The 14,213-nt window shown below is 40.9% G+C and overlaps 1 protein-coding gene across 1 annotated transcript; it reads left to right on the forward strand.

Annotated features, from left to right (window-relative positions):
* The first annotated feature begins 2,150 nt into the window (after nucleotides 1-2,150).
* cdh26.1 (cadherin 26, tandem duplicate 1) lies at nucleotides 2,151-11,996 on the forward strand. Its single transcript, XM_071924567.2, has 19 exons — nucleotides 2,151-2,222; nucleotides 4,033-4,086; nucleotides 4,195-4,287; nucleotides 4,459-4,620; nucleotides 4,710-4,857; nucleotides 5,227-5,399; nucleotides 5,513-5,641; nucleotides 5,820-6,005; nucleotides 6,160-6,431; nucleotides 6,989-7,134; nucleotides 7,234-7,464; nucleotides 7,604-7,825; nucleotides 8,034-8,155; nucleotides 8,497-8,568; nucleotides 9,186-9,251; nucleotides 9,760-9,849; nucleotides 10,009-10,047; nucleotides 10,599-10,670; nucleotides 11,098-11,996. The coding sequence occupies exons 1-19, from the start codon at nucleotides 2,193-2,195 to the stop codon at nucleotides 11,341-11,343; spliced, it is 2,553 nt and encodes an 850-aa protein (XP_071780668.1). The 5' UTR covers nucleotides 2,151-2,192; the 3' UTR covers nucleotides 11,344-11,996.
* The last annotated feature ends 2,217 nt before the right edge of the window (nucleotides 11,997-14,213 follow it).

Genomic DNA, 14,213 nt, shown 5'->3' on the forward strand with positions numbered 1-14,213 from the left:
TACGTAAAAGCTCGGCTCCAGCATGGGATTTTTAACATACCATACTTTAATATTGGAGATGTAATACTGTAAACCTGATCAGGGCGTTTTTACATATCTCTTGTACACACGAGAATGGGAGCGTGCTTTACCAGTGGATGCAAGTATGTTAAAGACTTTAAACATGGGTGTGGATAACCTGTTGTAATTAGTGAAGGACAAAAGCACTCATGGCAGTTTCCACAGCTGACAAAGTATCAAGTGAATATATTAATATAAAGATATAGGAAAATACAGTTGTTTTGCCCACTTATCAAGCAGGAACATGATCAGTTTGGGTGAACTGCTCTGCCTGGTCTTTGATGTGAAATGGCTGAATGAATCAAATTTTTGGTCACAGTTCAAACCAAACATTTTAATACATCGCACACAAGTGTCTTTTCACGCCCAAACATGAAAGCGCACCGTCGCTCTAAAGAAGCCTCTTGGCACATCAGGCAGGTGTGATTCAAAAATTAGATGCAATTAAATGGCTCATAAAAATTCAGGACTCTGTCTCAGATGGCACGGAGAGGGTACGGCCTGGCCTGTGAGCCTGGCAGTTTTTGTTATGATACACATGCCTGCCGGTTCACTATTGATTTTCAGTCAGGGATGAAAGTTATCGCACTGTCAAAAGTGAAGGAATCTTAGAAACAAGGAAGCTGGAAAAGAAGGAAGACTAGAAAGACATTATAAACCTTTTACTGTCGGCTCGTAACATGGCCTAAAACAGCAGTTGTCAAAGTGGGATCTGAAGACCTTGAGGGGTTCCAGGGGGTCCCCAGAAAAAATGAGGAATAATATTTCACTCTAGTTCACTACTGCTGACATTAGCACAATGGCAGAATTTATGTCAGAATATATAAGAATGACATTATATTATATATTTATGTCGGCATTATCTCCCTTTCCACTCGCTCTCTCTCCCCTTCTCTTTCTTCCTGTGTGTGTGTGTGTGTGTGTGTGTGTGCTTCCCTCTTATGCTGTCTTTATCCCGCATCAACCAAAGGTCCAAAGATCAAATTACACAAAACAAAGCAGAACAACGAAATTGTCTGTCTAGTCTGCTGTCATAGTGTGCCTGTGTCCAACATTAACAGGCATTTTGGAGCCACTCTGTCTCTGCATTGTCTGTGACTTTCTACGTGAGCGTGGCTGCCATCCGAGCATAACACTAAGCTGTGGTTGGCACAGTTTCTGTCCAAGCCGGTGATGCTGGCATGGAGCAACAGGCAAATATTAGATAAATGATTATAAAAAGCCAGTGAAATGGTTTAGGCCAGAGGGAACCAAAATAAATATACATGAGACCATGGACCTCCGTTTGATTCTATTGTGTCCCAAGGAACCCCATCTGAGAAAAACAAATATATATTACCTTCTGTACTAAATCATATCTAATATATTTGTTTTTCTAAGATGGGACACAATCTAATCAAATGGGCGTCCATGATCTTGGGTATATTTATTTTAGTTCCCTCTGAACTAAACCATTTCGTTGGCTACTTACAGGAATAGGAATGTCTTTGTTGTGCTTTGTTTTGTGTAATTTGATCCTTTGACTCTTTGGGCCTTTGAGGACATGTGATACAGACAGCATAAGAGGGAAGCGCGCACACACACACACACACACACACACACACACACACACACACACATAGACACACACACAGGAAGACAAAGAAGAAGGGGAGAGAGAGAGAGAAGGTAGATGCCTCACGATTGGTTTGATGAGTGTGATTTAATTGATTTCAATGCCTGCAATGTAGGGTGTAGGGTAGGCATTAATAAGGCATGGTAAACTGAGCCATAGAGTTGGAAGGGTAGTGTGTACACCTGAGCCAAGCCCTGTTTCTCAGCAACTCCTGAGGGAAGTAAAGTGTCACATCAACACTTCACACCACACATCACAAACACTCCCACACATTACATAGAACCACATGCACTAGTAAGTAGTAGTACATAAAACACACCTGGGATGATCCTGGGGTATACACACGCCACACACACATACATATACAGAGTACATGCATGAACAAACAAGCCTGTATCAAGTGAGCCAACCTGTTGCCTGGAGGCATTATGGGCTGGCCTCTGTAAAACTTAGGTGCACACTGTGTTTGACTTCACTCCAGCACTCCTGCAGAGGATATCAAGCAGAACGGACCAAGATGAGGACCATTTCTGTACTTTTGCTGACGGTAGGCATGAAATTCTGAATTATCTACAGCCTTTGAGTAAGGAATTATTCGGTATGAAAGGACACAAGTTAGAACAGCTTCAAAAAATTGGAAAAAACAATGTGTACATTTGGTCCTGCGCAGTTACGGGTGCATTTAAATATTTCCTTGTCATAAAAAATTCGGTTTTGTGAGAGTGAATTGCTTCTTACTAAGAAGTAAGCTTACTAAGTAAGCTTGTAAACAGTACAGAATGTCTACAAACATAAACCATTGCAGGGAAACAACTGAAATGTATGTATTTGCTATAAAATTCAAAATGAATTCTATCTGCTGAACAGTTTGCGGGCAAATGTGGATTCATGAAGTCATCAAGCCAAACCAGTCCTATGCATTATATTAAGTAGAAAAATAAACTTAAACGAAATGACCGGAGGCAACAGTCATTAGGCACATAATTAGGAAGTTAAAAATCTGAAAGCCAATCATCGTGTCAAGGGTGTGGGTGTAGCATTTTGAATCATGCACTTCTATTAAGACCCACTAAAATCCGAACTATTGCAATTAGACTGCAAGGCAGTTCCCTTTAAATTACTTGTTCAAGTGAGAATCAGGCTATGTAGAACTTACCTCTGTGCAATACGTTTATTTAAATTTGCTATTTTGCATGCTAACGCCTTATACTGTAGTGGACATTACAAGCTAGTGTAACATTATCTAAAAAGCACTGTAGTGTGCTAATTAGTGAACATACAAAGGTAAAACTGCTACTAAATGGTCTTATTGTGTGCCAATTAGTTGATGAAAGAACCAGTTTTCCAAAACATTGATGTAATTATTCAATCCAGAATTCCTTCCAAGCATGATTATAGGCCTTGGCAAATCATTCTCATATTTCTAAAACATTGCATGAGTGGAATTATAGTTGAAAAAATTGCAATAATTACTCCTAGTGCTTGATTGAACTAGCCTGGGTGTCTAGGTTGGCAGGTTTTACACCTTGAAGCCAGTTCAATGGTTGTACCAGGCAAACATCACCAATCACAAAACCATATTTGATCTATATCTATCTCAGTGAGATATATGCATACATGGCTGTGGTCTAGAACATTTACAATAACGTCTTTGTTTCTGACCACTGTCAATACAAAGGATTTGCTAAATGTGTGTGTGAACACACACATTGCTATGACTGTGGTTCTGTGGATGAGTTTGTGTCCACTGGAGAAGCAGGTTCGCTCACCATGTCGTGATAGGTCCCAATTCCTTGGCCACTGTTTTCCTGTCAGACTGCTTTCATGAATATCTTACAAAAATCTAAATGGGTGTTGTTTTCCCAGTGTTGTTGTTTACTGTACCACACCCCTCCTCAAAGCAAACTCACATACCAAGGATTGAAAGCACAATTAAAGGGATGGGTTAAAACAATTCTAGAACACCAAACACGAATAACAGCAAATAAAAACATGACACATCTACCTTCATCATCTCAGGAGTATGTGTGATAAAAATACAGTGATGGACATGGAGGAAAAGTCAGAGAGACAGACAGTAAGACAGACAGACACCAATCATAGGAACAAAACACCAGAATAAAAAAAGAAATAAACAAAACACTAAAGGAGAGATCAAGTGTGAAAAAAAAAAAAAACTGTGATAAGAGCAACTGTGAGTTATGTTGGTGATAATGAGCCAGGCTCACTTTGTTAGCATGGTACAAATCTCATTTCTGAAGACATGTACTGTAAATCTGATTAAATTAATAAGCTCTTTAAATGTTTTCTGTGATAACACGAATGAATATGAATGTCAGCTTTCCATGTTGTTGTAGGTCGTCATGACAACGGCCCTGGCAAAGACCCTTGATGGCAAGCGTGAAAAGCGGGTAACTGTTACGTCTTTGGGATTTCAAACTGATTCCATAGAGAGACTGTATTGCATCTAATAGAAACTATAGCACAGCCCATCTTTAATCACCATTTTCCATCAACAGGAACTTTTGTTGCGTTCCAAAAGAAGGTGGGTATTGTCCACCATTGAAGTAGTGGAGGAAGATCCTGGACCATTCCCCAAACAAACGACGCAGGTAAAGGCATCCTTGATTTCACAGATGGCTTGTTGCCACACTGCAGATGAAATGCCAATCAATGCAACAGCTCAGTATCCTTCATTCTGACCTATACAGTCTTGACCGACCTGGCTGGCCAGGTCCAGTGTACAGACACTAACAGCGCTATTGTGTGTGTCCACTCACTAGATGTTCAATGACATGAAAGATCAAATGAGTAAGAAGCACAAGTTCCGTATAACTGGAATGGGTGTCACTGAGGAGCCAACGGGTGTGTTCGAAATCAATGAGGACACAGGGATTGTCTATGTTCTCAAGCCTATCAACAGGGAGGACTATGACCTCTTCCATGTAAGTTAATATAGGGTTATTAGTCCTACTCATAGATAAATGATTTGTAATGATTAAAAATAATTTTACATGAACATCTTTACCCACAGATCAAGTTCGACATCTTGGACAGTATAACCGGCAAAGAATTAGACAGGACACTAGCTTTTGATGTGGAAGTAAAGGACATCAATGACAACATACCTTACTTTGGCAAGCATGTTATGAAAGAAAGTGTGAGCGAGAGCAGTCCAGAAGGTGAGCATAGGCTACAGTTGGCGTAAATGACTCACCGTGTATGCAAATATTCTGCCTGCAGTCCACATCACAGAAATGACAACACAAAACTTTCTGATTCAACAATATACCCCAGTCTTTCTTAAAACAGCAAATTTGAAATGCTTGATGAAACAAAATGAAATACAACATCTGCCATATATGTGCACACACAACACACGCACACATCATAATAGTATATATGAAAAACAACACTTCCAAGCTAAACCCTGTATGTGGGCATGTTCAGCAGTTCTACTGGGGTCTAGAGGGTTAAACTGAGAAGTGAGAAAAGAATTAATCATTCCATTTGCTTCCTCTCCCACCTTGCCATTCCTCAACTTGCCTAAGGATACTTGCCAGTGCAGCTGCAAACCTGGGACCTGGATCAGGTGGATACGATAAACTCCAACATCACCATCAGTGTGCTTTCACAGGAGCCCAAAGAGCCCAAGTTTGATGTGATGCAGATTGCTAACAGCAGAACGGGACAACTCACCTTTGCGGGATGCTTTGACTATGACGTGAGTCTCAATAACATTATGTATATCAAGTGGAGCAGGTGCACACGCATGCATACACACACACTGATTTGTCTATATCATACCTCAAATATAATCTTTTACATATTTTTCAGAAAGTAAAGACGTACAAAATTATTGTTCAAGCAAAAGATCATGGAATACCACCCCTCTCCTCTACTGCCACAGTCAATCTCCATATTCTTGACGCAAACACTCATCTACCTACATTCAAGGACAGGGAGGTAAGTGTTGGATTCCACACACCCCCCCCCCCCCCCCCCCCCCAACCTATAGCCTATTTAACCATGCACTCAAAAAGAAATTCTTGATCAGTAAAAACGTTTGATTTTGAGAAAGCAAAAAATTATTTTCTAAACTTTGATGTGTGGTGTTAAAGATAAAAATGTTCTGCCTATCCAGCACCATGGTGAGGTGAAGGAAATGGAAATCAACAAGGAAGTTTTGAGAGTCGCAGTGGAGGACAAAGACAAGCCTAACACCCCTGGCTGGCGTGCTAAATATTATTTCATAAAAGGGAATGAGGATGGAAACTACAAAATTGAGACTGACCCCAAGACGAATGAAGGGATTCTGACCGTTATCAAGGTAATTCTGCTTCCCTCACTTTAAAAGCCATTTGATTCATTACAGTGGGCCAAGCTGAGTAAGTACAGCTATCAGCCAATCAAAGTTTTAACCATTTATCATGAACAGTAGCTGCACTGCTATAAACTTTAACTTTTGTATGCTTCCCACCCAGGGGAAGGATTTTGAGAGGACAACCTTCACCAGCCTGCAGATCGGAGTAGAGAACGAGGAACCCTTATATGTGTGTAAAGCTAAGTCAGTGGCAGCAGCTCCACCTCCAGCTCCTGATTCAGTCAACATCTCCATCAAAGTGATTGATGTCAACGACCCACCTGAGTTTGACAAGAAAGTGGCTGACGTGTATCAGAAGGAAGAGGAGGAGCCAGGGAAGGTGCTGTACGTGCCAAAGGTTACTGACGTCGACTCTGATGTCGCCGGCATCAGGTTGGTGACTGCATACCATGCCTGGCCTTAACCCCGCGGCAGCCATTTTGAACTTAACATCACACTGGGGATGGGAAACTCTACCCAAACGATTGGCATACTGTATATTTAAAAATACTTAAACGTTTTCAGGTAGCTAGTTTACCAGCTGGTTGGCTACTAGCTAGCTAGCCAAGCCAGATTCTGGTAGCTAGCTAGTGAACCAAATATATTACCTTAATCCATTTGTTTCTTAAGTTTTTCAGTAGAGAATTTGTGAAATGATAAATGTTTGGCTGATTCGCGATGTTTGTGTGATGTGGGTTAGGGTTAGGGTTACTTGCTCCCTTCTAGGTGGAGTTACCCACACGTGTGACCTAAGTTAAAAATGGCTGCTGTGGCAATAACGTTCATTGTGATTGTTGTACACAACAGGAAAATTAAATGCACAGTAAACACTGTGTTATGACATAATAGCATAGTTATTTAATAGGCAGTGTCGGAGTTCCAACACTGTGCCTTTTTTTTTTTTTTTACTTTTTACTTTTACTTTACTGTTTTTCTTCTCTTGCGATCAGGTATGAGCTGGTAGAAGATCCAGCCGGTTGGGTAACCATTGATAAGAAAACGGGACAAATCACATCAGCTAAGAAGATGGACCGAGAGTCACCCTTTGTTAATGACAAGAACATTTACAGAGTCCTAGTCACCGCCATAGACGATGGTATGAAAGAACTGTGTATTGAAGTGAAAAAAGCTAAATAGTAGGGTCCATTGGTAAATTGAATATGAGTAAACTGTAACGCTTTGCTGTGTTTTCAAGGGGAGCCTCCAGCCACGGGCACAAACACCATTCTGGTCCACCTGGGGGATGTCAACGACAACCTTCCTAAGCTGGTCCACCATGACATTATTATGTGTGCCAACGAAGTCAACAAGGTCACGGTTTCAGCCGAGGACTCAGATGCCCCTCCTTACAGCGGGCCCTTCACCTTCTCCCTGGGGGGTACAGACAAAACACTGAAGAAGCAGTGGAAACTAGACCCTGCCATTGGTTAGTACACCTTTATTACTTGCTCATAACTTATTGTCTCTACGGGAAGTCACTGGCTCAAGTTTCTAGGTTGTTTCAATTAGTGAGGAGGCTTCATTTGAGTCTGTCACCACCCACCTCTCACTGCATCCCTCTCTAGGTGATGAGGGTGGGCTTGTGAGCCTGCGGAGCCTTCCTTATGGTAACTACTCAGTGCCGCTGGTGATTCAGGACCAACAGGGCGTGATGGGGGAGGACACTGTGGTGGTGGTGGTGTGTGACTGTGGAGGAGGAGATGTATGCCGTGGGAAACTGCCGCTCACATCCAGCTTTGGGGCACCTGGCATTGGACTGCTCCTCGCAGGACTGCTCTTGTTTTTGTGTGAGTGTTGCAACCAGAAATATTGGAGGAAAGATGCCATTTCACATTACCAAAACCATTAAGTTATTTCCTAGTACAAAATGTTTAGCACTATGTCAACAAAATACAAATAAACTGTTTTCAGGAAACCCAGCTTTTCAAGATTGTCAGTTTATGCCAAGATTATGTACACACTCTTACTCTGGGTTATTTTGATATGTGTCTGCAGTATTGCTGCTTGTCTTTATGTGCAACTGTGGAGAGAAGTTCAAGCACATCCCTATTGTGCAGGACGAGGGCAACCAGACCCTCATCAAGTACAACGAGGAAGGAGGGGGCTCCGCATGCAAGGTGTGTTAGTGATTGTGTATGTGTGTGTGTGTGTGTGTGTGTGTTAGAGGGAGAGAGACAGAGAGAGAGAGAGAGCGACAGTAGAAGTGCCTAGTAAGGAAGAAGTGCAAAATTACTCTTCGAATTGCTTCATCAACATTTGCTGTTTTCCCTTTTCCATATCTCTCTCTTTTTTTTTTAACCTCATATATTATCTTGCTCTCCTTCAATCATCCCGTTTCACCAATTTTATTGTGGCAACTAATCTACTTTTTTACTCACTCCTTTCTGCTATTCCATATCTCATCCACCTCTCCTGTCATCTTTTCCACTCTGTCTTTCTCCCCTCTCCCCTCTCCCAGGGTGAGCCCACTCTCCTCCTGACCCCTACCAACAGTGTAACTGTGACAGATGGACTAAAGCAGGCCACGCAGGTACACAATGTGTTCTCTCCTCCTTTAGCATCTCATTCCCCAGCTTGTGTTCGACTTTTTTGTGTCACGGCAAGGCCTTAGGTGTGTCAGTGTGTGCTCAGTATGAGGGTGTGTGTGTCTTAGGGTGAGGCCTGAAGAGGCCTAGATATAGAAACCATAGGAGTCACTAAAAGAAACTGGACTGTGTTTCAGAAAGTGGGGCTCCCATTCCTGTGGAAACAATTGCATGACAGCTACAATCCATGTAATCAATAACCTCTTTGTCTATCTATCTGAAGTGATAAGAGGTGAATAGGTGTGGGACTTCTCGATCTTGTCTTGTAGCTACGAGAAATATAGTTTACTGCAGAGCATTGTAATGTGCCTTTCAAGGTGCGATAACTGGTGTATATTGGAGGATATATAAGTTTAATGAGTTAATTGATATGTCATGTCACTACTGGAGTATTTTCAGGTGCTGAGGAATTATATGAAAGTATATTTTTTGTTCAGGAAGTTGAGCTAAGCTTGAAGCTTTTTATTATTTTTTTGAATACCCTGTCAGATGACAAAAATACTTCACATTTGTATTACACTTGCTATTACGCTTGCTTTATTAATTTACTCTGCTTGACTAGATGTCTCTGATGCCTTCTGTAATGGCCCAGGACACTCAGATCTACAAAAGCTCAGGGCGCACCCTGGTGAGTAGCAGGTACCCTGTATGAATAGTTTCTGTCTTTGTGTCTTCTTTGAGATTCTACGAGACAAAAGATTTATGACAGGAGATTTAAAGGAATGTTTTACAGCAGCAGGACTTGTTGAAACGATTTCACATATGATAGGGAGGTAACGCACATCAAAAATTGTTGAGAGGTGCTGATCACTGGAAGCAAATAGGAGAAAACAAGAAAAAGTGTGTCGCACACTCTAGCTCCATAGGAAATATACTTTATTACATGACTTTTCGGCAAGCAAGCTAGCAAGTACTTTGGAAAAGTAAAAATGACCTGGATTAAAAGGTTTAACAGCCAGTAAAAAATCAGTTTAAAATAATATTACACTGTGTTGAAGCTATACTGGATAAAGCTGATAACTTATAACACTTATTAACCAATTCTGAGAATAAATACTAGTTGAGGATAGGCGGTGCCTGTTGCTATCCTCTGCTATGCCCCTCCCTTCTTTAACCTTATTGTACATCTCCTACAGATGACCACTGAAATGACCTCCATGGGCGGGTATCAGCAAAGAATGGGCGGAGGCAATGAAACTCTGAGAAGCCAGGGAGGGCGGAGCATGGTGAGTGATGACTGCCTCCCTTACATCCACAAGAGGGCCTCATAACCTTTCTTTTAACGTGACATGTACAACACTTATTTTCCACTGCCTGTGGCACAGCACACATCCTATGTTTCCCGGTAGCACAGCCGGTAAAAGTGTTTATTTCCTCACTTTCAGTACTCAGGGTGGACTACAAACAGGATGAACACCTACCGGGTAAGTGATGCTGGTCATTGCTTTAGTTTCTTTTAGTGATAAGAGAGAAAATATAAACCTCATTAATTGCTCTCAGTGCAATTAGTGCACTGTGAAACATCTTAACAAGTCATTTAGTCTCATATTCAGCCTTCAAGTCTTATTTTTCTTAAAACAAGAGAACAATTCTGCCAGTGGGGTGAGATAACTCCACTTGTTTCCAATGCAGTTTCACTTGTTTTGGGACTTTTCTAGAAATGAGTGTCACTATATTGGAACAAGTCAGAATAAGGCAGATCACTGCACTACTCTCAAGAAAGTGACGATTGATTCTACAAAATTCTTGAAACAAGTTGATTTGCATTGGAAACAAGTGAAATTATCTAAACTCACTGGCAGTTTTCTTCACTTAGGTCTAAGGAAATTACGATTTTAGGACTCAATAACAGACTGAATGACTTGTTAAGACGGAGATTTTTGCAGTGTGCAAACATGTTAATAATATACACTGTGGCAAGCCTATGCATTTTCTATCAGCTGTAATAATTGACGATCCTCCTCTTTATGAACAGAATGGCTCATCACGGTACTCCCGCTCCTCCACCCTGCTGTCGGGCCAACACATTGCAGATCACATCGACAGGGTAAGATGCTTTATCTTGCAGTACAGCTGGTGCTGTGTGCATGGGTGGTCCCTGTTAAATAAACTTAAACTTAAACCTAATCTTCACTGATGGCCATCGATTATGCACTCGCCTGCATGGACGGGTTTGAATGTTACTACAGAACTGATATTGTTGTAGTGTAGCACATGGGATAAATGACACTTCAGCAAACTTAATGTGAATGTCATGACCGCGGACAAAATGACCATGAGGATGTTTGCCTTGGCTTTTAGCAATGAGAGAAGAGGTTCAAGGCCATAACTGTACTGCCATGCATCCAGACTGAATATGTCTACATATTGTAATTGTCCCATTTTAAATAGATTCTTTAGATGTGTTGTGACATGACCCGTCTTTGACTAAATGACCCCTAAATGTCTCTGTTTTTGACTCCTCAATTCCACAGAGGCTGCATGTGATTGATGGAAACCATGTGACCTACCCAGCCTACCAACCCCATGAGTACGCCTACGAGGGACGGGGCAGCAGGTGCCAGTCACTGGACAATCTGTCACTCAGCAACTTGGGAGATGACGTGGAGTTTCTGAATGACCTGGGGCCAAAGTTCAAGCGCTTGGCCGGCATCTGTGAGCAGACAATCCAGGAGAAGCACATACAGCTATATACAGCTAATAAAAATCTACAGCTTTAAACAGCCTCGCTGAACTGGGATTTTCATATCAGTCAACTCTGATCGATCTTCTGGAGAAAGGATATACAATTTTGCTTGGATTTTTCCACGAAAGGAGGATGATTTAAAGCCTATATTTTTGCTTGCTTGAAGACTAATGATGGATTTAATGCACTGCACAAACTGCGTCATGCTCTGATGGTTTCATACAGTGTTTTGACAGGGACTGGGTGTGTTCGCTTGGTTGCTACTTGCTATTTTAAGATCGATAGTCGCCACTTCTCTCTTGTAGCTTGTAGCTCTACTGGTTTTGTTAGAACAGCGTTATTTTTGATGTAAAGCTTTTTTTGTTGTTTTTTTAGAACATTTCATACTTAATGGAAGTTTCACCATCACCGTTGGGATTTTTCATATTAAATAAGAATTTTTATTCCACCAGTCGGCTTTCCAAGAACTCTGTAATCGTTGTAATTTTGGATAAGAGAAGATGGAGAAGACCAGGAGAAATCTGACTGGTTGAAATTGGCTGTCCAACGGTATTTCGCTGTCCAACACTAATGGGACAATGGTGTTCCTCCTGTAAACCTCTGTGGCTGCTGTTGTTTATCTGGTGACATGGTGGTGTGGAAATAACATATGTCTTGTTACAATACAGATAGTAACTCACTCTTTGATATTTCTGTCATTGTTTTGTATTTTTTGATAATTACACAAATGAATTGATGGCACTTTCTGCTTTCATTGATGAAATTACCTGAAACATTTATTCCATTAGTAAAACAAACTGAAAACTGATTTGGGACACAGTAGGCTACTGAAAGGGGGTTCAGGATTTTCAGAAGGCTATCTTACTGATCCAGCGAACTGTTGTATAAGTATTTGTAATGGCTTCCAAGCAATTTTTGAGTCATGGTTTCGTATTCCACTGACTTTGACTAGCATCACTAACAGTAAGGCTGGTGCCAAATTCTGGTGAGAAAACCTTTTGGCGTGGGAGGGGGAGTAAGTGTTTAATAGGATAGAGTTCAGAAAATCTTCCCTTCAAGTGCTGTGATTATCACTTGCAAAAGTAATCAGTGCTATTATACAAAATAGCAACCTACTGTACTGTGAAAGAGCTTACTGTGAAAAGAAATCTTTCAATTTAATAGCAGAGGGTAATAAACATTGATAAAAGCATGAAAAGTACTAAAAAAACAGATACACAACTGTGTTACAGTGTTATGTACACTATAATTTGACATTTCATCATGGCTTGTTTTTAACCAGGGTAATTATTTTTATTCTTACTTATTCCTTTTTTATACTCAGAACCTAATAAAATTTTTGCTCAGGAAGCTGTCTGTTGACTCCCTAAATGTGAGACTAAAAAGGCTAAACGCTATAGCTTGTATCGTAACAGTAGTTTTGGTTTTGATGACATTAAGACAATGAGCACGGCTCAGAGCATCACCATTTTGATTAACCTAGAACATGTTCGAAAACAACCTATGCGATTATTGTAGGCCTAAGTTACAGAAGAGGGAGAGGTTGTGGTTGAGGGAGTGGTGCAGGCAGAAATGTCAGAGAGCTTGTCAAAACAGAAGAAAGTTGATTTGGAGTTTCTGTTTTCTCAGTATAGATTCAATTGCTGTGATGGCAACAACTCGCCACGCTGGCTCAAGTACAAGTAAGCTACACAAGCTCACTTGTACTTGAGCCAATTTGTATGCACCGTTGACAGCGGTTGTTTAAAACATAAAGACTTATTCTTCATGATGGTTGCCTCATCTCTAATTCATGACAATAACTCCCTCTGGCTTACACCGCGTCGCCCCCAAAGAAAACTATCTTTGTCCTATGTGATTTTATTTGAGATAAGCTATAGATATTTGGCTTTCGTAATCCATCTGTAAACTGTTGCTGAAAGGTAGATACTCCTCGGTCTGTCACACCCAGAGTTGAAGTGGCGGAACTTGTGGGGCCAGATGTGGTTGAGGTGTAGCACATAATATATTCAAATCTGAAACTCTGAGACCTGGTTTGGCCCACAGGACCAAGAGACAAACTGTATTTAGGTTGTCTAATTGTCTAATAGTTCTTTCTCTTGGCTGAAAATAAACATTTGGCACTGCAGTAAATCTTTGCAGTATCACCAAGCTGGGTGTTGTCCATGAACCGAGAAATGATCCAATCAAAACTGGTGAGAAATGGTTCACAGCCGCTTTGCTTCAGTGCAAAATTAAGAGCCTCACCCTGTTTAAATACAGTATGTGGCCGGCTGGAACACATAACTCTTGTCTTGTTGCACAAGATGCTGTTTACAGTCGTCACAAGTCTCACACCAACTGAGAGATTGATGTGCCACACTGCGGTTCCTTTGTTTTGCTGTGGTAGATCAAAGGACTATAGTATGCCAACACTATTCATTCTCACCCTCCCAGTGTAACAGCATTAGGTGTGTGAGCACATTTCTTCTCTGTAGATTTAATGGTAAAGTGGTATCGCACAGTAGCTACACACTTTCCATCAGTGATAAGTTGAATTCCTATTTCCACTCTTCTTCAGGTACGATCTGTAATGACTAATTGACTAATTCATAAATTTTTTATCATGACACTATGAGATTGGGTTTGATGTAACTATGGAATTTTTAAATACTTATTGTCATAATGCCCACATTAACTCAATCAAAGCAATCCACAGATTAAAGGTATCACTGGGTTTTTAAGTAGAAGGTGATTCGACACAGGTGATTCAGTTCTGATTCACCTTCTATTTCCGTTGCAAAGGTGTTTGTATTTTAAATTGCTTAAGAGGTATGTAGTAATAACGGTGGATCAGGCAAGTGATGACATACTCTCTTGCATCCTGATGTAATAATGGCTTCTTCTGGTGAAAGGCGAGCACAT

Source organism: Centroberyx gerrardi, chromosome 14 (genome assembly GCF_048128805.1).
Source record: "Centroberyx gerrardi isolate f3 chromosome 14, fCenGer3.hap1.cur.20231027, whole genome shotgun sequence".
Classification (NCBI taxonomy): Eukaryota; Metazoa; Chordata; class Actinopteri; order Beryciformes; family Berycidae; genus Centroberyx; species Centroberyx gerrardi.

Excerpts from the sequence above, each read along its gene's own strand:
- cdh26.1 (XM_071924567.2), top strand. The coding sequence starts at position 2,193 with ATGAGGACCATTTCTGTACTTTTGCTGACG. Across the intron at positions 4,858-5,226 it reads GAGCGAGAGCAGTCCAGAAG|GATACTTGCCAGTGCAGCTG; the intron begins GTGAGCATAGGC and ends AACTTGCCTAAG. Across the intron at positions 10,048-10,598 it reads ACAGGATGAACACCTACCGG|AATGGCTCATCACGGTACTC; the intron begins GTAAGTGATGCT and ends CTTTATGAACAG.